This window comes from Falco peregrinus, chromosome 13, assembly GCF_023634155.1.
Source record: "Falco peregrinus isolate bFalPer1 chromosome 13, bFalPer1.pri, whole genome shotgun sequence".
Taxonomy (NCBI): Eukaryota; Metazoa; Chordata; class Aves; order Falconiformes; family Falconidae; genus Falco; species Falco peregrinus.
Window position 1 is genome coordinate 88,658 of NC_073733.1, and position 23,464 is coordinate 112,121.

Below are 23,464 nucleotides of genomic sequence, written 5' to 3' on the forward strand. Positions count from 1 at the left end.
CCCCCAAATTCGGGGGCAAAAGCGAGAGGGAAGCGGTTCCTCTGTGAGAGAGGAGGGGTCTCACCATGGTCTTTGGTGGCTTCTTCACTGGAGAGGACATCACTGTGCCCGGTGGGGGCTCCATGCATCTCAGGAAGCCTCACCTCGAGCCCGATAATCCTTATCTTGGTGGAAATTATATTTATTGATCTATTTATTTCATCTCCTGAAAAATAACACAGAAAGATGGAGCTGGGGGCAGGGAAGGGGGTGGAATTCCCAAAGGCAGGGTGATAACACTGGTGGCCCACTTGGGGGTCAAGAGGTGGGGGTGGGGGGTCATGGTTGGGGATGTTGAGGTTGAGATTGGGATCTTGGGGGTCATGGTTGGGTTTTAGAGGTTGGGGTTGGGGTCTTGGGGGTCACGGTTGGGATTTAGAGGTCGTGGTTGGGTTTTAGGGGTCATGGTTGGGGTCTTGGGGGTCACGGTTGGGGTCTTGGGGGTCATGGTTGGGTTTTAGGGGTTGGGGTTGGGGTCTTGGGGGTTGTGGTTGGGATCTTGGGGGCCATGGTTAGGTTTTAGGGGTTATGGTTGGGGGCCTTGGGGGGTTGTGGTTGGGGTCTTGGGGGTCATGGTTGGGTTTTAGGGGTTGGGGTCTTGGGGGTCGTGGTTGGGGTTTTATGGGTTGAGATTGGGGTCTTGGTCACTAATGGGGATTTTGAGGTCAAGATTGGGGTCTTGGGGGTCACAGTTGGGTTTTATGGGTTGAGATTGGGGTCTTGGGGGTCTCTCATGGGGATTTGGAGGTCAAGACCGGAGTCTTGGGGGTCATAGTTGGGGATCTTGAGGTCAAGACTGGGGTCTTGGGGGTCACTAATGGGAATTTTGAGGTCAAGATTGGGGTCTTGGGGGTCAGAGTTGGTTTTGGGGGGTCAAGACTGGAGTCTTGGGTGTTAAAGGGGTGGGTCTGGGGGGGGGGAGGGGGATTCCCAGAGCTGCCACCTCTGCTGGGCAAACCCCATCCACCACCCGAAGGAGGAAGAAATTCTCCAAAAACCTTTGTTTGCCCAAGAAGGAGCAAGAACCGCCCGCCCCACACCTGCTCCTCCAGAAATACAATAAAAATATTTATCCTTCACCGCAACAACAGGTCACCCAACCTGCCCCACACCTCTCCCACCCCCCGCCCCACACCTCCCCACCCCCCGCCCCACACCTCCCCACCCCCATCGCGGAGATTACGGGTGTTTGTTTTATGGGTGGAAAAGGGCCCTTCCCTACCTTGCCGGTGCGTGGAGGGTGGGGGTGGGGTGGGAAAAATCCGGGGGGGGGGGGGGGGGGGGCAGGATATTTTTTGGGAGGTGGTCTTGAGGTGGGGGGGGTTGGGGTCCCCGTTTTTCCCTGCTGGTGGCCACCTTGGGGTGGTGTAAGGGGTTGGGTAGAGCATTGAGTGTTCCCCATTGCCAAATTTTTTATTTGGGGGGGGTGGGGGGGTTGGGTTGGGTTTTTGCGCCCCCCCCCCCCCCCCCCCCCCCCCCCCCCGTTTTGGGGACATGCCACCCCATGAGGTCTCTGTGCCCTTGAGGTGGTTTGGGGTAGAGTTTGACCAACCCAACGATGGCTCCATGACCTCCAGGTGGTTTGGGGATGAGTTTGGCCAACTGAACGGCGTCAAAAAGGGGTGGGGGCTGGGGGGGGGAGGGGGGGCAGAGGTCGGTTCCTCCCCCCCCCAACCCCCCGACCCCACCCCCCGTTGGGCAAAGGTCTACCCTCTGCATTCTGAGCGTGGGGCAGGTTCTGGGATGCGGCCGGCGTGGGAGCGGTGAAGGGGATGATGAAGGTCTTCCCTCTCCCCTTCGTCTTCCTCCTCTTCCTCCCTGGGGGCACAAGAAGTGAGTAGGGGGAGGGGGGGGGGAGGGGCTGGATGTTTTGGGGGGAAAAAGGGGGGTGTGTCATAGGGTGGGATGGGGGGTGCCGCCTCCTCCTGGGATTCTCCTTGGGATCGCTTCACCCCCCCTCCCCCGCATCTAAATGAAACGGAATTTATTTTATTTAGGGTAAAAAATCACTTCATTTTTCTGCCCCTGGCTAAAAAAAATGATAAATAAACCCCAAAAAACACCCCCTCGAGGTCCCACCCCACCCATGGGGGGCTGCAGGGTTGCGTCGGGGGTCCACCACCCACCCCCATGGATCAATGGCCTCCAATGAGTGACATCTGCCACCTCTCCCCACTCATGGGGGTCTACAGGGTTGGGTTGGGGGTCTACAGGGTTGGGGTGGGGGTCCACCCCCCCCCCATGGACCAATGTCCCCCAGTGGGTGACATCTGCCACCTCCTCCCACTCCCCACTCCCCCCACAGACACCCATGGGGGTCTCAGGATTGGGTTGGGGGTCTACAGGGTTGGGGGGGGGTCCACACCCCCCCCCGTGGACCAATGTCCCCCAGTGGGTGACATCTGCCACCTCCCCCCAACCATGGGGGTCTACAGGGTTGGATTGGGGTCTACAGGGTTGGGGGTCCACCACCCCCTCCCCCATGGACCGATGACCCCAAATGGGTGACATCTGCCCCCTCCCCCACCCCCAAGATGTGCCCTCAGCTCCCCATCCCCCCCCCCCAAGCTGACCCTCCATCCCCCCACCCCCACCCCACTTCTCCTCCATCTTTTCCCCACAAATCCCCCCCCTCCCCACTGCCCCTCCCTTTCCACCCCGCTCCCTCCACCATCCACCTCCACCATCCACCCCCGCTCCCTCCACCCCCTCCAGAGCTTTATAAGCTCGTTAAGAGCGGGGAAGATGATGAGTTAATTGCATCAGGGAGGCTAATTAGGCTAATTGAGGAGAAAGGCAGCAGGGCCTCAGCTGGAGGACCTCAATTAAGACCAAAGAGGCTGGAAGAAATGTTATTTTTTTAAAAAAAAGTTGGGCTTTGGGGGGGGATTTTGTTCTTCTTGGTGTTTTTTATTATTTTTAAAATTTTTTTTAAAAAAGCTAAAACCAGTTTGAACAACTCGGGGAATTTTCCAGGCTCAATTTCCCCCAGAAAAACAACAAAAAAAATTAATTTCTGCTGCTTTTTTTTGGGGGGTGGGGTGTCTTATTGGTGTTTTTTTTAAATTTTACATTTTTTTTTTTAGAAGCTAAACCCAGTTTGAACAACTCGGGGAATTTTCCAGGCTCAATTTCCTCCAGAAAACAAACAAACAAACAAAAAATTTCAATGACACCATCCCCCCTGGTGGGAAGAATGTCTCCCCATCCCCCTCCCCCCCCCCCCCCCCGGTGGATCAACCCACCCTTGATGGAGCTCAAGGGGGTGCCCTGGTCCCACCCCAACCCTGTAGACCCCAACCCAACCCTGTAGACCCCCATGGGTGGGGGGAGGGTGGCAGATGTCACCCACTGGGGGACATTGGTTCATGGGGGGTGGGGGGTGGACCCCCAACCCAACCCTGTAGACACCCCTACCCAACCCTGTAGACCCCAACCCAACCCTGTAGACCCCCATGGTTGGGGGGAGGTGGCAGATGTCACCCACTGGGGGACATTGGTCCATGGGGGGGGGGGATGGACCCCCACCCCAACCCTGTAGACCCCCACCCCAACCCTGTAGAGCCCATGCCGGTGGCACGTGTCCCGGTCCCGTGCACCACACCCTTGGCGCCAGCATGGTGACACGGCTTGGCCCGCACGTGCCACCTGGTCACCAGGGTGGTGGCTTTTCCTGGGAAAACTGAAAGTCTGGGAGACGCCGGGGCAAAGAGGAATAGGGCAAAGTCCTATCGCACTGGGAAAGGCGCCAAGCGCAACGCGTGGTGAGAAAAGCGTTGGGTTGGGGGACACCCAAGGTGGTGTTGTGGGGGTGGGGAGTGGGGTGGGGCCACCATGTGGCCCTTGTGGGGACACAGGGAGGAAGAGGAGGAGGATGTTCCTCTCTCTGACCCTGAGGAACCGTGGCCAACGCATGCGTCACCCTCAACTCCTTCCACGCCAGCCCGTGGAGCTGCTGTGTGTCCTTCTGGACACAAAACACCTCCAGAACCACCAAGACCTCCAGCTGGGGACCCAAACCCACCAGTTGGGCACCTAAACCCACCAGCTGGTCCACCAAAAGCCCACCAGCTGATCCACCAAAAGCCCACCAGCTCAGCGCCAAAAGCCACCAGCTGGTCCACCAGAACCTCACCAGCTGGCTGGTGACCAAAAGCCACCAACTGGCCACCAAAACCTCACCAGCTGGCCACCAAAAGTCACCCACTCCCCTGTGGCCATCATACCACTGCCCCCACTAAAGCTGTTGCCACCTCTGTGTGGCCAACAGCCACCAGCCCCTCTGTTCTCTCCACAGCCCAAGCCAGTGCCACCAACATGAAGGCAACCACAGCCTCCACGATGGCCACCAGCAACTCCACAACGGCCGATAACACCACCTCACCCTCCCCGAAGGCCACCAACACCTACACAACGGCCACCATGGCCACCAGCACTTCAACAAACACCACCAGCACCTGGAAAATGGCCAACAGCAACACCTCACCTTCTGTGAACGCCACCAGAACCTCCACAACGGCCACCATGGCCATCAGCAACTCAACAAACACCACAGCCGCAAATACAACAGCCACCATGGCCACCAGCACCAAAACAAATGACACAAGCACCTCAATGACAGTGACCATGGCCACCAGCACCTCAACAAATACCACCAGTATGTCCAAAATGGCCACAAGAACTAACTCACACTCCACGATGGAGACCACCACCACTAAAATGCCAACCGGCATCTCCACAAAGGCCGCCAGCACCACTGGGCTCATCACAATGACAACAACAACCTCCACGGCAGCCACCAGAACCTCCCTGATGGACATCAGCACATCTGCGCCCACCATGCGGGCCACCAGCCCCTTTGGGACCACCAGGACAGTCACCAGCACCTCTGCAACAGCCACCAGCACCTCTGTGCCCACCATGATGGCTGCCAGAACCTCCATGGTAGGCAACAGCTCATCTAGGACTACCACACCTGTCGATAGCACCTCCACAGAGGATACAAGGCCTACTGGGCCCACCACAACAGTTGCCAGCACCTCCCCATTGGTTGCCAGCACCTCTGGGCCCACCATGATGGTCACCACTTCTGAGCCTACCACAACGGCCAACAGCACCTCTGGGCCCACAGCCACAAGCACCAGCACCTCTGGGCCCACCATGATGGTCTCCAGCACTACAGGGCCCACGACGAACACCAGTAGCTCCGGACCCACCAAGAGAGTCACCAGCACCTCTGGACCCACCACGATGGTCGCCAGCACCTCTGGACCCACCACGATGGTCGCCAGCACCTCTGGACCCACCACGATGGCCACCAGAACCTCTGGACCCACCATGATGGTCACCAGCACCTCTGGACCCACCACGACGGTTGCCAGCACCTCTGGGCCAACCACGACGGGTGCCAGCACTACAGGGCCCACCACGACAGTCGCCAACAATACAGGGCCCACCACGAAGGACACCAGCACCTCTGGACCAACGACGACCATCTTCAGCAACTCTGGGCCCACCACGACGGCCACCAGCAGCTCTGGGCCCACCACGACTGTCGCCAACAGTACAGGGCACACCACACAGGACACCACCACCCCTGGGCCCACCACGACGGTCACCAGCACATCTGGGCCCACCACGACGGTTGCCAGCACGTCTGGGCCCACCGCGAGTGTCACCAACAGTACAGGGCCCACCAAAAATGACACCAGAACGTCTGGGCCCACCACAAAAGCCACCAGCACGTTTGGGCCCACCACGACGGTCTCCAGCACCTCCAGGCCCACCACGACAGTCGCAAGCACTATAGGGCCCACCACGATGGACACCAGCACCTCTGGGCCAACCACGACTGTCTTCAGCACCTCTGAGCCCACCACGATGGACACCAAAACCTCTGGGCCCACCATGACAGTCGCCAGCACCACTGGGCCCACCATGACGACCTCCAGCACCGCTGGGCCCACCACGACTGTCACCAGTAGCTCTGAGCCCACCACAATGGTTGCCAGCACCTCTGGGCCCACCACAATGGTCGACAGCACCTCTGGGCCCACTGCAACAGTCGCCAGCACCTCTGTCCACACCACGACTGTCACCAGCACCTCTGCACCCACCACGATGGTCACCAGGACCACAGGGCCCACCACAATGGTCTCCAGCACCTCTGGACCCACCACAACGGCGACCGGCACCTCTGGGCCCACCACGACGGTCGCCAGCACCTCTGGGCCCACCGCGACGGTCACTAGCACTACAGGACCCACTACAAAGGACACCAGTAGCATTGGGCCCACCACAACGGTCACCAGCACCACAGGGACCACCACGACGGTCACCAGTAGCTCTGAGCCCACCACAATGGCCTCCAGCACCTCTGGGCCCACCACAACCGTCACCAGCATCCCTGGGCTGACCACGACGGTCACCAGTAGCTCTGAGCCCACCACGATGGTCGCCAGCAGCTCTGGGCCCACCACGTCGGTCACCAGCACCTCTGGGCTCACCACAATGCCCGACAGCACCTCTGGGCCCACCACGATGGTCGCCAGCAGCTCTGGGCCCACCACAATGCCCGACAGCACCTCTGGGCCCACCACGACCGTCACCAGCACCTCTGGGCCCACCATGACGGTCGCCAGAACCTTCGGGCCCACCACAACGGCCTACAGCACCACTGGGACCACCACAAAGGTCACCAGCACCTCTGGGCCCACCACGATGGACACCAGCACCACTGGGCCAACGACGACTGTCTTCAGCACCTCCGGGCCCACCACGATGGTTGCCAGCATCCCTGAGCCTACCACGACTTTTGCCAGAACCTCTGAGGCTACCACAATGGTCACCAGCACGTCTGGGCCGACCATGACTGTTGCCAGCAGCTCTAGCCCAACCACAACGGTCGCCAGCACCTCCGGACCCACCACGATGGTCACCAGCACCACAGGGCCCAACACAATGACCGCCAGCAGCTCCGGGCCCACCACGACGGCCACCAGCACCTCTGGGCCTACCACAATGGCTACCAGCAGCTCTGGGCCTACCACGACTGGTGCCAGCAGCTCTAGACCCACAATGACGGTCACCAGCACGTCTGGGCCCACCACGATTGTCACCAGTGCCTCTGGGCGCCCCACGAAGGTCACCAGCACCCCTGGGCCCACTACGACGGTCACCAGCACGTCTGGGCCCACCACGACGGTTGCCAGCACGTCTGGGCCCACCGCGAGTGTCACCAACAGTACAGGGCCCATCACAAACGACACCAGAACCTCTGGACCCACCACAAAAGCCACCAGCATGTCTGGGCCCACCACGACGGTGGCAAGCACTATAGAGCCCACCACAATGTACACCAGCACCTCTGAGCCCACCACGATGGACACCAAAACCTCTGGGCCCACCATGACAGTCGCCAGCACATTCGGGCCCACCATGACGACGTCCAGCACCTCCGGGCCCACCACAACTGTCGCCAGCACACCTGGGCCCACCACGACAGTCGCAAGCACCTCTGGGCCCACCACGATGGATACCAGCAACTCTGGACAAACGACGACTGTCTTCAGCACCTCTGGGCCCACCACGACTGTCGCCAGCACCTCGGGGCCCACCACGACTGTTGCCAGCACCTCTGAGGCTACCACAACGGCCACCAGCACGTCTGGGCCCACCATGACTGTTGCCAGCAGCTCTGGGCCCACCACAATGCCCGACAGCACCTCTGGGCCCACCACGACGGTCACCAGCACATCTGGGCCCACCATGATGGTCTCCAGCACCTCTGAACCCACCACGACTGTCACCAGCAGCTCTGGGCCCACCACGACTGTCGCCAGCACCTCTGGGCCCACCATGATGGTCGCCAGCACCTCTGAGACAACCACAATGGCCACCAGCACCTCTAGACCCACCACGGTGGTGTCCATTAGCTCTGAGCCAACCACGACGGCCAGTAGCACCTCTGGGCCCACCACGACAGTCGCCAGCACCTCTGGGCCCACCATGACCGTCACCAGCACCTCTGGGCCCACCACAATGGTCACCAGCACCTCTGGGCCCACCACGACGGTCGCCAGCACCTCTGGGCCCACCACGATGGCCGACAGCAGCTCTGGGCCCACCACGACGGTCGCCAGCACCTCTGAGCCCACCATGACGGTCGCCAGCACCTCTGGGGCCACCATGACGGTCACCAGCACCTCTGGGCCCACCACAATGGTCGCCAGCACCTCTGGGCCCACCTCGACGGTCGCCAGCACCTCTGGGCCCACCACGACTGTCGCCAGCACCTCTGAGCCAACCACGAACGACACCACCACCTCTGGGCCCACCACGACGATCAGCAGCACCTCTGGGCCCACCACAATGGTCGCCAGCACTACAGGGCCCACCACGATGGTCACCAGCACCTCTGGGCCCACCACGAAGGACAGCACCACCTCTGGGCCCACCACGATGGCCGACAGCACCTCTGGGCCCACCACAATGGCCTCCAGTACCTCTGGGCCCACCGCGACAGTTGCCAGCACCTCTGTCCACACCACGACTTTCACCAGCACCTCTGGGCCCACCACGATGTTCGCCAGCACCTCTGGGCCTACTACAACTGCTTCCAGCACCTCTGGGCCCACCACGATGGTCGCCAGCAGCTCTGGGCCCACCACGACCGTCACCAGCACTACAAGACCCACCACGATGGTCGCCAGCACCTCTGGGCCCGCCACAATGGATGACAGCACCTCTGGGGCCACCACGACAGTTGCCAGCACCTCTGGGCCCACCACGAAGGACACCAGCACCTCTAGGCCCATTACAACAACCTCCAGCACCTCTGGGCCCACCGCGACAGTCGCCAGCACCTCTGTCCACTCTACGACTGTCGCCAGCACCTCTGGGCCCACCACGATGGCCGACAGCACCTCTGGGCCCACCGCGACAGTTGCCAGCACCTCTGTCCACACCTCGACTTTCACCAGCACCTCTGGGCCCACCACAACGGTCGCCAGCACCTCTGGGCCCACTACAACTGCTTCCAGCACCTCTTGGCCCACTACGATGGTCACCAGCAGCTCTGAGCCCACCACGATGGTCTCTAGCACCTCTGGGCCTACCATGACGGTCGCCAGCACCTCTGGGCCCACCACGATGGTCACCAGTAGCTCTGGGCCCACCACAATGGCCTCCAGCACGTCCGGGCCCACCACGACCATCACCAGCCATTCAGGGCCCACCCTAATGGTCGCCAGTACTTCAGGGCCCACCACGACGGTCACCAGCACCTCTGGGCCCACCACGACGGTCGCCAGCACCTCTGGGCCCACCACGACTGTCACCAGCACCTCCGGGCCCACCACGACGGTCGCTAGCACCTCTGGGCCCACTACAACTGCCTCCAGCACGTCCGGGCCCACCACGACCATCACCAGCAATTCAGGGGCCACCCCGATGGTCGCCAGTACTACAGGGCCCACCACGACGGTCACCAGCACCTCTGGGCCCACCACGATGGTCGCTAGCACCTCTGGGCTCACCACGACTGTCACCAGCACCTCTGGGCCCACCACGAAGGACACCACCACCTCTGGGGCCACCACGATGGTCGCCAGCAACTCTGGGCCCACCACAATGGTCGCCAGCACTACAGGGCCCACCACGATGGTCACCAGCACCTCTGGGCCCACCATGACGGCCACCAGCACCACAGGGCCCACCACAATTGTCGCCAGCACCCCTGGGCCCACCACAATTGCCTCCAGCACCTCTGGACCCACCTTGACAGTCACCAGCACCTCTGGGCCCACAGCGATGGTCGCCAGCACCTCTGGGCCCACCACAATTGCCTCCAGCACCTCTGGACCCACCTCGACAGTCACCAGCACCTCTGGGCCCACCATGATGGTCACCAGCACCACAGGGCCCACCACGACAGTCGACAGCACCTCCGGGCCCACCACGAAGGACACCAGCACCTCTGGGCCTACCACGACCGTCACCAGCACTACAGGGCCCACCACAATGGTCGCCAGCAGCTCTGGGCCCACCACAATTTCCTCCAGCACCTCTGGGCCCACCTCGACAGTCGCCAGCACCTCTGGACCCACCACGACCGTTACCAGCACCTCTAGGCCCACCACGACGGTCGCCAGCACCTCTGGGCGCACCACGACGGTCAGCAGCAGCTCTGGGCCCACCAGAACTGTCGCCAGCACCTCTAGGCCCACCACTATGGCCACCAGCACTTCTGGACCCACCACGGTGGTGTCCATTAGCTCTGAGCCAACCACAATGGCCAGTAGCACCTCTCGGCCCACCACAACGGTCGCCAGCACCTCTGGGCCCACCACAACGGTCGCCAGCACCTCTGGGCCCACCACAATGGCCTCCAGCACCTCTGAACCCACCGCGACGGTCACCAACACCTCTGGACCCACAGCGATGGTCGCCAGCAGCTCTAGGCCCACTACAACAGCCTCCAGCACCTCTGAGCCTACCACGATGGTCACCAGCACCTCTGGGCCCACCACGAAGGACACTACCACCTCTGGGCCCACCACGATGGCCGGCAGCACCTCTGGGCCCACCACAATGGCCTCCAGCACCTCTAGGCCCACCGCGACAGTTGCCAGCACCTCTGTCCACACCACGACTTTCACCAGAACCTCTGGGCCCACCACGACGGTCACCAGAACCTCTGGGCCCACCACGATGGTCGCCAGCACCTCTGGGCCCACTACAACAGCCTCAAGCACCTCTGAGCCCTCCACGACGGTTACCAGCACCTCTGGGCCCACCACAATGGTCGCCAGCAGCTCTGGGCCCACCACGACCGTCACCAGCACTACAAGACCCACCACGATGGTCGCCAGCATCTCTGGGCCCGCCACAATGGATGACAGCACCTCTGGGCCCACCACGACAGTCGCCAGCACCTCTGGGCCAACAACGAAGGACACTAGCACCTCTGGGCCCACCACAATGGACGACAGCACCTCTGGGCCCACCGTGACAGTCGCCAGCACCTCTGTCCACACTACGACTGTCGCCAGCACCTCTGGGCTTACTACAACTACTTTCAGCACCTCTGGGCATACCACGATGGTCACCAGCAGCTCTGAGCCCACCACGATGGTCGCTAGCACCTCTGGGCCCACCATGACGGTCGCCAGCACCTCTGGGCCCACCACGATGGTCACCAGCAGCTCTGGACCAACCACAATGGCCTCCAGCACCGCTGGGCCCACCGCGACAGTCACCAGCACCTCTGGGCCCACCACGACTGTCACCAGTACCTCTGGGCCCACCATGATGGTAACCAGCACCACAGGGCCCACCACGACAGTCGACCGCACCTACGGGCCCACCACGAAGGACACCAGCACCTCTGGGCCCACCACGACGGTCTCCAGCACCTCTGGGCCCACTACAACTGCCTCCAGCACGTCCGGGCCCACCACGACCATCACCAGCCATTCAGGGCCCACCCTAATGGTCGCCAGTACTTCAGGGCCCACCACGACGGTCACCAGCACCTCTGGGCCCACCACGACGGTCGCCAGCACCTCTGGGCCCACCACGACTGTCACCAGCACCTCCGGGCCCACCACGACGGTCGCTAGCACCTCTGGGCCCACTACAACTGCCTCCAGCACGTCCGGGCCCACCACGACCATCACCAGCACTACAGGGCCCACCACGATGGTCACCAGCACCTCTGGCCCCACCACGACGGTCACCAGCACCTCTGGGCCCACCACGATGGTCGCTAGCACCTCTGGGCTCACCACGACTGTCACCAGCACCTCTGGGCCCACCATGAAGGACACCACCACCTCTGGGGCCACCACGATGGTCGCCAGCAACTCTGGGCCCACCATGACGGCCACCAGCACCACAGGGCCCACCACAATTGTCGCCAGCACCCCTGGGCCCACCACAATTGCCTCCAGCACCTCTGGACCCACCTTGACAGTCACCAGCACCTCTGGGCCCACAGCGATGGTCGCCAGCACCTCTGGGCCCACCACAATTGCCTCCAGCACCTCTGGACCCACCTCGACAGTCACCAGCACCTCTGGGCCCACCATGATGGTCACCAGCACCACAGGGCCCACCACGACAGTCGACAGCACCTCCGGGCCCACCACGAAGGACACCAGCACCTCTGGGCCTACCACGACCGTCACCAGCACTACAGGGCCCACCACAATGGTCGCCAGCAGCTCTGGGCCCACCACAATTTCCTCCAGCACCTCTGGGCCCACATCGACAGTCGCCAGCACCTCTGGACCCACCACGACCGTTACCAGCACCTCTAGGCCCACCACGACGGTCGCCAGCACCTCTGGGCGCACCACGACGGTCAGCAGCAGCTCTGGGCCCACCAGAACTGTCGCCAGCACCTCTAGGCCCACCACTATGGCCACCAGCACTTCTGGACCCACCATGGTGGTGTCCATTAGCTCTGAGCCAACCACAATGGCCAGTAGCACCTCTCGGCCCACCACAACGGTCGCCAGCACCTCTGGGCCCACCACAACGGTCGCCAGCACCTCTGGGCCCACCACAATGGCCTCCAGCACCTCTGAACCCACCGCGACGGTCACCAACACCTCTGGACCCACAGCGATGGTCGCCAGCAGCTCTAGGCCCACTACAACAGCCTCCAACACCTCTGAGCCCACCACGATGGTCACCAGCACCTCTGGGCCCACCACGAAGGACACTACCACCTCTGGGCCCACCACGATGGCCGGCAGCACCTCTGGGCCCACCACAATGGCCTCCAGCACCTCTAGGCCCACCGCGACAGTTGCCAGCACCTCTGTCCACACCACGACTTTCACCAGAACCTCTGGGCCCACCACGACGGTCACCAGAACCTCTGGGCCCACCACGATGGTCGCCAGCACCTCTGGGCCCACTACAACAGCCTCAAGCACCTCTGAGCCCTCCACGACGGTTACCAGCACCTCTGGGCCCACCACAATGGTCGCCAGCAGCTCTGGGCCCACCACGACCGTCACCAGCACTACAAGACCCACCACGATGGTCGCCAGAACCTCTGGGCCCGCCACAATGGATGACAGCACCTCTGGGCCCACCACGACAGTCGCCAGCACCTCTGTCCACACTACGACTGTCGCCAGCACCTCTGGGCTTACTACAACTACTTTCAGCACCTCTGGGCATACCACGATGGTCACCAGCAGCTCTGAGCCCACCACGATGGTCGCTAGCACCTCTGGGCCCACCATGACGGTCGCCAGCACCTCTGGGCCCACCACGATGGTCACCAGCAGCTCTGGACCAACCACAATGGCCTCCAGCACCGCTGGGCCCACCGCGACAGTCACCAGCACCTCTGGGCCCACCACGACTGTCACCAGTACCTCTGGGCCCACCATGATGGTAACCAGCACCACAGGGCCCACCACGACAGTCGACCGCACCTACGGGCCCACCACGAAGGACACCAGCACCTCTGGGCCCACCACGACGGTCTCCAGCACCTCTGGGCCCACTACAACTGCCTCCAGCACGTCCGGGCCCACCACGACCATCACCAGCCATTCAGGGCCCACCCTAATGGTCGCCAGTACTTCAGGGCCCACCACGACGGTCACCAGCACCTCTGGGCCCACCACGACGGTCGCCAGCACCTCTAGGCCCACCACGACTGTCACCAGCACCTCTGGGCCCACCACGAAGGACACCACCACCTCTGGGGCCACCACGATGGTCGCCAGCAACTCTGGGCCAACCACAATGGTCGCCAGCACTACAGGGCCCACCACGATGGTCACCAGCACCTCTGGCCCCACCACGACGGCCACCAGCACCACAGGGCCCACCACAATGGTCGCTAGCACCTCTGGGCCCACCACAATTGCCTCCAGCACCTCTGGGCCCACCTCGACAGTCGCCAGCATCTCTGGACCCACCACGACTGTCACCAGCACCTCTGGGCCCACCACGAAGGACACCACCACCTCTGGGCCCACCACGATGGCCGACAGCAGCTCTGGGCCCACCACAATGGCCTCCAGCACCTCTGGGCCCACCCTGACAGTTGCCAGCACCTCTGTCCACACCACGACTTTCACCAGCACCTCTGGGCCCACCACGATGTTCGCCAGCACCTCTGGGCCCACCACGACGGCTGCCAGCACCTCTGGGCCCACCACGACTGTCGCCAGCACCTCTGAGCCAACCACGAATGACACCACCACCTCTGGGCCCACCACGACGATCAGCAGCACCTCTGGGCCCACCACAATGGTCGCCAGCACTACAGGGCCCACCACGATGGTCACCAGCACCTCTGGGCCCACCACGAAGGACACCACCACCTCTGGGCCCACCACGATGGCCGACAGCACCTCTGGGCCCACCACGACCGTCACCAGCACTACAAGACCCACCACGATGGTCGCCAGCACCTCTGGGCCCGCCACAATGGATGACAGCACCTCTGGGGCCACCACGAGAGTCGCCAGCACCTCTGGGCCCACCACGAAGGACACCAGCACCTCTAGGCCCACTACAACAACCTCCAGCACCTCTGGGCCCACCGCGACAGTCGCCAGCACCTCTGTCCACTCTACGACTGTCGCCAGCACCTCTGGGCCCACCACGATGGCCTCCAGCACCTCTGGGCCCACCGCGACAGTTGCCAGCACCTCTGTCCACACCTCGACTGTCACCAACACCACAGGGCCCACAACAGTCGCTAGCACCTCTGTACCCACTACAGTGGTGACCAGCACCTCGGGGCCCACCGCAATACTCACCAGCACCTCTGAGCCCACCACAACGGTTGCCAGCACCTCCGTGCCCACCACGACAGTCAGCAGCAGCTCTGGGCCCACCACAATGGCCACCAGCACCTCTGGGCCCACCACGACTGTCACCAGCACCTCTGGGCCCACCATGATGGTCACCAGCACCACAGGGCCCACTGCGACGGTCAGCAGCAGCTCTGGGCCCACCACAATGGACACTAGCACCTCTGAGCCAACCACAATGGCCGACAGCACCTCTGGACCCACCACGGTGGTGTCCATTAGCTCTGAGCCAACCACAATGGCCAGTAGCACCTCTCGGCCCACCACAACGGTCGCCAGCACCTCTGGACCCACCACGACGGTCGCCAGCAGCTCTGGGCCCACCACAATGGCCTCCAGCACCTCTGGACCCACCGCGACGGTCACCAGCACCTCTGGGCCCACAGCGATGGTCGCCAGCAGCTCTAGGCCCACTACAACAGCCTCCAGCACCTCTGAGCCCACCACGATGGTCACCAGCACCTCTGGGCCCACCACAAAGGACACTACCACCTCTGGGCCCACCACGAAGGACACCAGCACCTCTGGCCCCACCATGACGGCTACCAGCACCACAGGGCCCACCACAATGGTCGCTAGCACCTCTGGGCCCACCACAATTGCCTCCAGCACCTCTGGGCCCACCTCGACAGTCGCCAGCATCTCTGGACCCACCACGACCGTTACCAGCACCTCTGGGCCCACCACGACAGTCGCTAGCAGCACAGGGCCCACCACGATGGTCACCAGCACCTCTGGGCCCACCACGAAGGACACCACCACCTCTGGGCCCACCACGATGGCCGACAGCACCTCTGGGCCCACCACAATGGCCTCCAGCACCTCTGGGCCCACCCTGACAGTTGCCAGCACCTCTGTCCACACCACGACTTTCACCAGCACCTCTGGGCCCACCACGATGTTCGCCAGCACCTCTGGGCCCACTACAACTGCTTCCAGCACCTCTGGGCCCACCACGATGGTCACCAGCAGCTCTGAGCCCACCACGATGGTCGCTGGAACCTCTGGGCCTACCATGACGGTCGCCAGCACCTCTGGGCCCACCACGATGGTCACCAGCAGCTCTGGGCCCACCACAATGGCCAGTAGCACCTCTGGGCCCACCGCAACAGTCACCAGCACCTCTGTCCAAACCACGACTGTCACCAGCACCACAGGGCCCACCACGACGGTCGCTAGCACCTCTGTACCCACTACAATGGTGACCAGCACCTCCGGGCCCACCGCAATAGTCACCAGCACCTCTGAGCCCACTACAACGGTTGCCAGCACCTCCGGGCCCACCACGACGGTCAGCAGCAGCTCTGGGCCCACCACGACTGTCGCCAGCACCTCTAGGCCCACCACTATGGCCACCAGCACCTCTCGGCCCACCACGGTGGTGTCCATTAGCTCTGAGCCAACCACGATGGCCAGTAGCACCTCTCGGCCCACCACAACGTTCGCCAGCACCTCTGGGCTCACCACGACGGTCGCCAGCACCTCTGGGCCCACCACGACTGTCGCCAGCACCTCTAGGCCCACCACTATGGCCACCAGCACTTCTGGACCCACCACGGTGGTGTCCATTAGCTCTGAGCCCACCACAATGGCCTCCAGCACCTCTGGGCCCACCACAATGGCCGCCAGCACCTCTGGGCCCACCACAACGGTAGCCAGCACCTCTGGGCCCGCCACAATGGCCTCCAGCACCTCTGGACCCACCGCGACAGTCACCAGCACCTCTGGGCTTACTACAACTACTTTCAGCACCTCAGGGCATACCACGATGGTCACCAGCAGCTCTGAGCCCACCACGATGGTCGCTAGCACCTCTGAGCCCACCATGACGGTCGCCAAAACCTCTGGGCCCACCACGATGGTCACCAGCAGCTCTGGGCCCACCACGATGGCCTCCAGCACCGCTGGGCCCACCGCGACAGTCACCAGCACCTCTGTCCAAACCACGACTGTCACCAGCACCACAGGGCCCACCACGACGGTCGCTAGTACCTCTGTACCCACTACAATGGTGACCAGCACCTCTGGGCCCACCGCAATAGTCACCAGCACCTCTGAGCCCACCACAACGGTTTCCAGCACCTCTGGGCCCACCACGATGGCTGACAGCACCTCTGGGCCCACCACAACGGTCGCCAGCACCTCTGGACCCACCACGATGGCCGACAGCACCTCTGGGCCAACCACAATGGCCACCAGCACCTCTGGACTCACCACGGTGGTGTCCATTAGCTCTGAGCCAACCACGACGGCCAGTAGCACCTCTGGGCCCACCACTACAGTCGCCAGCACCTCTGAGCCCACCACGATGGTCACCAGCACCTCTGGGCCCACCACGAAGGACACCACCACCTCTGGGCCCACCACGATGGCCGACAGCACCTCTGGGCCCACCACAATGGCCTCCAGCACCTCTGGGCCCACCCTGACAGTTGCCAGCACCTCTGTCCATACCACGACTTTCACCAGCACCTCTGGGCCCACCACGATGTTCGCCAGCACCTCTGGGCCTACTACAACTGCTTCCAGCACCTCTGGGCCCACCACGATGGTCGCCAGCAGCTCTGGGCCCACTACAACAGACTCAAGCACCTCTGAGCCCTCCACGACGGTTACCAGCACCTCTGGGCCCACCACAATGGTCGCCAGCAGCTCTGGGCCCACCACGACCGTCACCAGCACTACAAGACCCACCACGATGGTCGCCAGAACCTCTGGGCCCGCCACAATGGATGACAGCACCTCTGGGGCCACCACGACAGTCGCCAGCACTTCTGGGCCCACCACGAAGGACACCAGCACCTCTGGGCCCACCACGATGGCCGACAGCACCTCTGGGCCCACCGCGACAGTTGCCACCACCTCTGTCCACACCTCGACTTTCACCAGCACCTCTGGGCCCACCACAACGGTCGCCAGCACCTCTGGGCCCACTACAACTGCTTTCAGCACCTCTGGGCCCACCACGATGGTCACCAGCAGCTCTGAGCCCACCGCGATGGTCGCTAGCACCTCCGGGCCTACCATGACGGTCGCCAGCACCTCTGGGCCCACCACGATGGTCACCAGCAGCTCTGGGGCCACCACAATGGCCTCCAGCAGCTCTGGGCCCACCGCGACAGTCGCCAGCACCTCTGTCCACACCACGACTGTCACCAGCACCACAGGGCCCACGACAGTCGCTAGCACCTCTGTACCCACTACAATGGTGACCAGCACCTCTGGGCCCACCGCAATAGTCACCAGCACCTCTGGGCCCACCGCAACGGTTGCCAGCACCTCCGTGCCCACCACGACGGTCAGCAGTAGCTCTGGGCCCACCACAATGGACACCAGCACCTCTGAGCCAACCACAATGGCCGACAGCACCTCTGGGCCCACCACGGTGGTGTCCATAAGCTCTGAGCCAACCACAACGGCCAGTAGAACCTCTGGGCCCACCACAACGGTCGCCAGCACCTCTGGACCCACCACGACGGTCGCTAGTACCTCTGTACCCACTACAATGGTGACCAGCACCTCTGGGCCCACCGCAATAGTCACCAGCACCTCTGAGCCCACCACAACGGTTTCCAGCACCTCTGGGCCCACCACGATGGCTGACAGCACCTCTGGGCCCACCACAACGGTCGCCAGCACCTCTGGACCCACCACGATGGCCGACAGCACCTCTGGGCCAACCACAATGGCCACCAGCACCTCTGGACTCACCACGGTGGTGTCCATTAGCTCTGAGCCAACCACGACGGCCAGTAGCACCTCTGGGCCCACCACTACAGTCGCCAGCACCTCTGAGCCCACCACGATGGTCACCAGCACCTCTGGGCCCACCACGAAGGACACCACCACCTCTGGGCCCACCACGATGGCCGACAGCACCTCTGGGCCCACCACAATGGCCTCCAGCACCTCTGGGCCCACCCTGACAGTTGCCAGCACCTCTGTCCATACCACGACTTTCACCAGCACCTCTGGGCCCACCACGATGTTCGCCAGCACCTCTGGGCCTACTACAACTGCTTCCAGCACCTCTGGGCCCACCACGATGGTCGCCAGCAGCTCTGGGCCCACTACAACAGACTCAAGCACCTCTGAGCCCTCCACGACGGTTACCAGCACCTCTGGGCCCACCACAATGGTCGCCAGCAGCTCTGGGCCCACCACGACCGTCACCAGCACTACAAGACCCACCACGATGGTCGCCAGAACCTCTGGGCCCGCCACAATGGATGACAGCACCTCTGGGGCCACCACGACAGTCGCCAGCACTTCTGGGCCCACCACGAAGGACACCAGCACCTCTGGGCCCACCACGATGGCCGACAGCACCTCTGGGCCCACCGCGACAGTTGCCACCACCTCTGTCCACACCTCGACTTTCACCAGCACCTCTGGGCCCACCACAACGGTCGCCAGCACCTCTGGGCCCACTACAACTGCTTTCAGCACCTCTGGGCCCACCACGATGGTCACCAGCAGCTCTGAGCCCACCGCGATGGTCGCTAGCACCTCCGGGCCTACCATGACGGTCGCCAGCACCTCTGGGCCCACCACGATGGTCACCAGCAGCTCTGGGGCCACCACAATGGCCTCCAGCAGCTCTGGGCCCACCGCGACAGTCGCCAGCACCTCTGTCCACACCACGACTGTCACCAGCACCACAGGGCCCACGACAGTCGCTAGCACCTCTGTACCCACTACAATGGTGACCAGCACCTCTGGGCCCACCGCAATAGTCACCAGCACCTCTGGGCCCACCGCAACGGTTGCCAGCACCTCCGTGCCCACCACGACGGTCAGCAGTAGCTCTGGGCCCACCACAATGGACACCAGCACCTCTGAGCCAACCACAATGGCCGACAGCACCTCTGGGCCCACCACGGTGGTGTCCATAAGCTCTGAGCCAACCACAACGGCCAGTAGAACCTCTGGGCCCACCACAACGGTCGCCAGCACCTCTGGACCCACCACGACGGTCGCCAGCACCTCTGGGCCCACCACAATGGCCTCCAGCAGCTCTGGACCCACCGCGACGGTCACCAGCACCTCTGGGCCCACAACGATGGTCGCCAGCACCTCTGGGCCCACCACAATGGCCTCCAGCAGCTCTGGACCCACCGCGACGGTCACCAGCACCTCTGGGCCCACCACGATGGTCACCAGCACCTCTGGGCCCACCACAAAAAACACTACCACCTCTGGGCCCACCACGATGGCCGACAGCACCTCTGGGCCCACCGCGACAGTTGCCAGCACCTCTGTCCACACTACGACTGTCGCCAGCACCTCTGGGCCCACCACGACGGTCGCCAGCACCTCTGGGCCCACTACAACTGCTTTCAGCACCTCTGGGCCCACCACGATGGTCACCAGCAGCTCTGAGCCCACCACGATGGTCGCTAGCTCCTCTGGGCCCACCACGACGGTCAGCAGCACCTCTGGTGCCACCACGATGGTCACCAGCAGCTCTGGGCCCACCACAAAGGACACTACCACCTCTGGGCCCACCACGATGGCCGACAGCACCTCTGGGCCCACCACAATGGACTCCAGCACCTCTGGGCCCACCGCGACAGTTGCCAGCACCTCTGTCCACGCCTCGACTTTCACCAGCACCTCTGGGCCCACCACGACGGTCAGCAGCAGCTCTGGGCCCACCACGATGGTCACCAGCAGCTCTGGGCCCACCACAATGGCCTCCAGCACCTCTGGGCCCACCGCGACAGTCACCAGCACCTCTGGGCCCACAACGACTGTCACCAGCACCTCTGGGCCCACCATGATGGTCACCAGCACCACAGGGCCCACCACGACAGTCGACAGCACCTCCGGGCCCACCACGCAGGACACCAGCACCTCTGGGCCCACCACAACGGTCTCCAGCACCTCTGGGCCCACCACGACAGTCGACAGCACCTCCGGGCCCACCACGAAGGACACCAGCACCTCTGGGCCTACCTCGACCATCACCAGCACTACAGGGCCCACCACAATGGTCGCCAGCAGCTCTGGGCCCACCACAATTTCCTCCAGCACCTCTGGGCCCACCTCGACAGTCGCCAGCACCTCTGGGCCCACCACGATGGTCACCAGCAGCTCTAGGCCCACTACAACAGACTCAAGCACCTCTGAGCCCTCCACGACGGTTACCAGCACCTCTGGGCCCACCACAATGGACACCAGCACCTCTGGGCCCAGCACAATGGCCGACAGCACCTCTGGACCCACCGCGACTGTCACCAGCACCTCTGGGCCCACCATGATGGTCACCAGCACTACAGAGCCCACCACGACAGTCGACAGCACCTCCGGGCCCACCACGAAGGACACCAGCACCTCTGGGCCTACCACGACCGTCACCAGCACTACAGGGCCCACCACAATGGTCGCCAGCAGCTCTGGGCCCACCACAATTTCCTCCAGCACCTCTGGGCCCACCTCGACAGTCGCCAGCACCTCTGGACCCACCACGACCGTTACCAGCACCTCTGGGCCCACCACGACGGTCGCCAGCACCTCTGGGCGCACCATGACGGTCACCAGCACCTCTGGGCCCACCACGACTGTCGCCAGCACCTCTAGGCCCACCACTATGGCCACCAGCACCTCTCGGCCCACCACGGTGGTGTCCATTAGCTCTGAGCCCACCACAATGGACACCAGCACCTCTGGGCCCACCGCGACAGTCGCCAGCACCTCTGGGCCCACCACAACGGTCGCCAGCACCTCTGGGCCCACCACAATGGCCTCCAGCACCTCTGGACCCACCGCGACGGTCACCAGAACCTCTGGGCCCACAGCGATGGTCGCCAGCAGCTCTAGGCCCACTACAACAGCCTCCAGCATTTCTGAGCCCACCACGATGGTCACCAGCACCTCTGGGCCCACCACAAAGGACACTAGCACCTCTGGGCCCACCACGATGGCCGACAGCACCTCTGGGCCCACCACAATGGCCTCCAGTACCTCTGGACCCACCGCGACAGTTGCCAGCACCTCTGTCCACACCTCGACTTTCACCAGCACCTCTGGGCCCACCACGACGGTCACCAGCACCTCTGGGCCCACCACGATGGTCGCCAGATCCTCTGGGCCCACTACAACAGCCTCAAGCACCTCTGAGCCCTCCACGACGGTTACCAGCACCTCTGGGCCCACCACGACTGTCACCAGCACTACAGGGCCCACCACGATGGTCGCCAGCACCTCTGTCCACACTACGACTGTCGCCAGCACCTCTGGGCTTACTACAACTACTTTCAGCACCTCTGGGCATACCACGATGGTCACCAGCAGCTCTGAGCCCACCACAATGGTCGCTAGCACCTCTGGGCCCACCATGACGGTCGCCAGCACCTCTGGGCCCACCACGATGGTCACCAGCACCTCTGGGCCCACCACAATGGCCTCCAGCACCGCTGGGCCCACCGCGACAGTCGCCAGCACCTCTGTCCAAACCACGACTGTCACCAGCACCACAGGGCCCACCACGACGGTCGCTAGCACCTCTGTACCCACTACAATGGTGACCAGCACCTCTGGGCCCACCGCAATAGTCACCAGCACCTCTGAGCCCACCACAACGGTTGCCAGCACCTCCGTGCCCACCAAGACAGTCAGCAGCAGCTCTGGGCCCACCACAATGGCCACCAGCACCTCTGGGCCCACCACGACTGTCACCAGCACCTCTGGGCCCACCATGATGGTCACCAGCACCACAGGGCCCACCACGACGGTCAGCAGCAGCTCTGGGCCCACCACAATGGACACTAGCACCTCTGAGCCAACCACAATGGCCGACAGCACCTCTGGACCCACCACGGTGGTGTCCATTAGCTCTGAGCCAACCATGACGGCCAGTAGCACCTCTCGGCCCACCACAACGGTCGCCAGCACCTCTGGACCCACCACGACGGTCGCCAGCACCTCTGGGCCCACCACAATGGCCTCCAGCACCTCTGGACCCACCGCGACGGTCACCAGCACCTCTGGGCCCACAGCGATGGTCGCCAGCAGCTCTAGGCCCACTACAACAGCCTCCAGCACCTCTGAGCCCACCACGATGGTCACCAGCACCTCTGGGCCCACCACAAAGGACACTACCACCTCTGGGCCCACCACGATGGCCGACAGCACCTCTGGGTCCACCACAATGGCCTCCAGCACCTCTGGGCCCACCGCGACAGTTGCCAGCACCTCTGTCCACACCTCGACTTTCACCAGCACCTCTGGGCCCACCACAACGGTCGCCAGCACCTCTGGGCCCACTACAACTGCTTTCAGCACCTCTGGGCCCACCACGATGGTCACCAGCAGCTCTGAGCCCACCGCGATGGTCGCTAGCACCTCCGGGCCTACCATGACGGTCGCCAGCACCTCTGGGCCCACCACGATGGTCACCAGCAGCTCTGGGGCCACCACAATGGCCTCCAGCAGCTCTGGGCCCACCGCGACAGTCGCCAGCACCTCTGTCCACACCACGACTGTCACCAGCACCACAGGGCCCACGACAGTCGCTAGCACCTCTGTACCCACTACAATGGTGACCAGCACCTCTGGGCCAACCGCAATAGTCA

The 23,464-nt window shown here is 63.3% G+C and overlaps 1 protein-coding gene across 1 annotated transcript; it reads left to right on the forward strand.

Annotated features, from left to right (window-relative positions):
• Positions 1-6,069: 6,069 nt before the first annotated feature.
• Positions 6,070-13,127, forward strand: LOC129785582 (mucin-22-like). Its single transcript, XM_055818195.1, has 9 exons — positions 6,070-6,239; positions 6,651-6,962; positions 7,074-7,722; positions 8,518-8,609; positions 10,101-10,401; positions 10,650-10,722; positions 11,294-11,509; positions 11,549-12,552; positions 13,044-13,127. The coding sequence occupies exons 1-9, from the start codon at positions 6,070-6,072 to the stop codon at positions 13,125-13,127; spliced, it is 2,901 nt and encodes a 966-aa protein (XP_055674170.1).
• Positions 13,128-23,464: the final 10,337 nt, after the last annotated feature.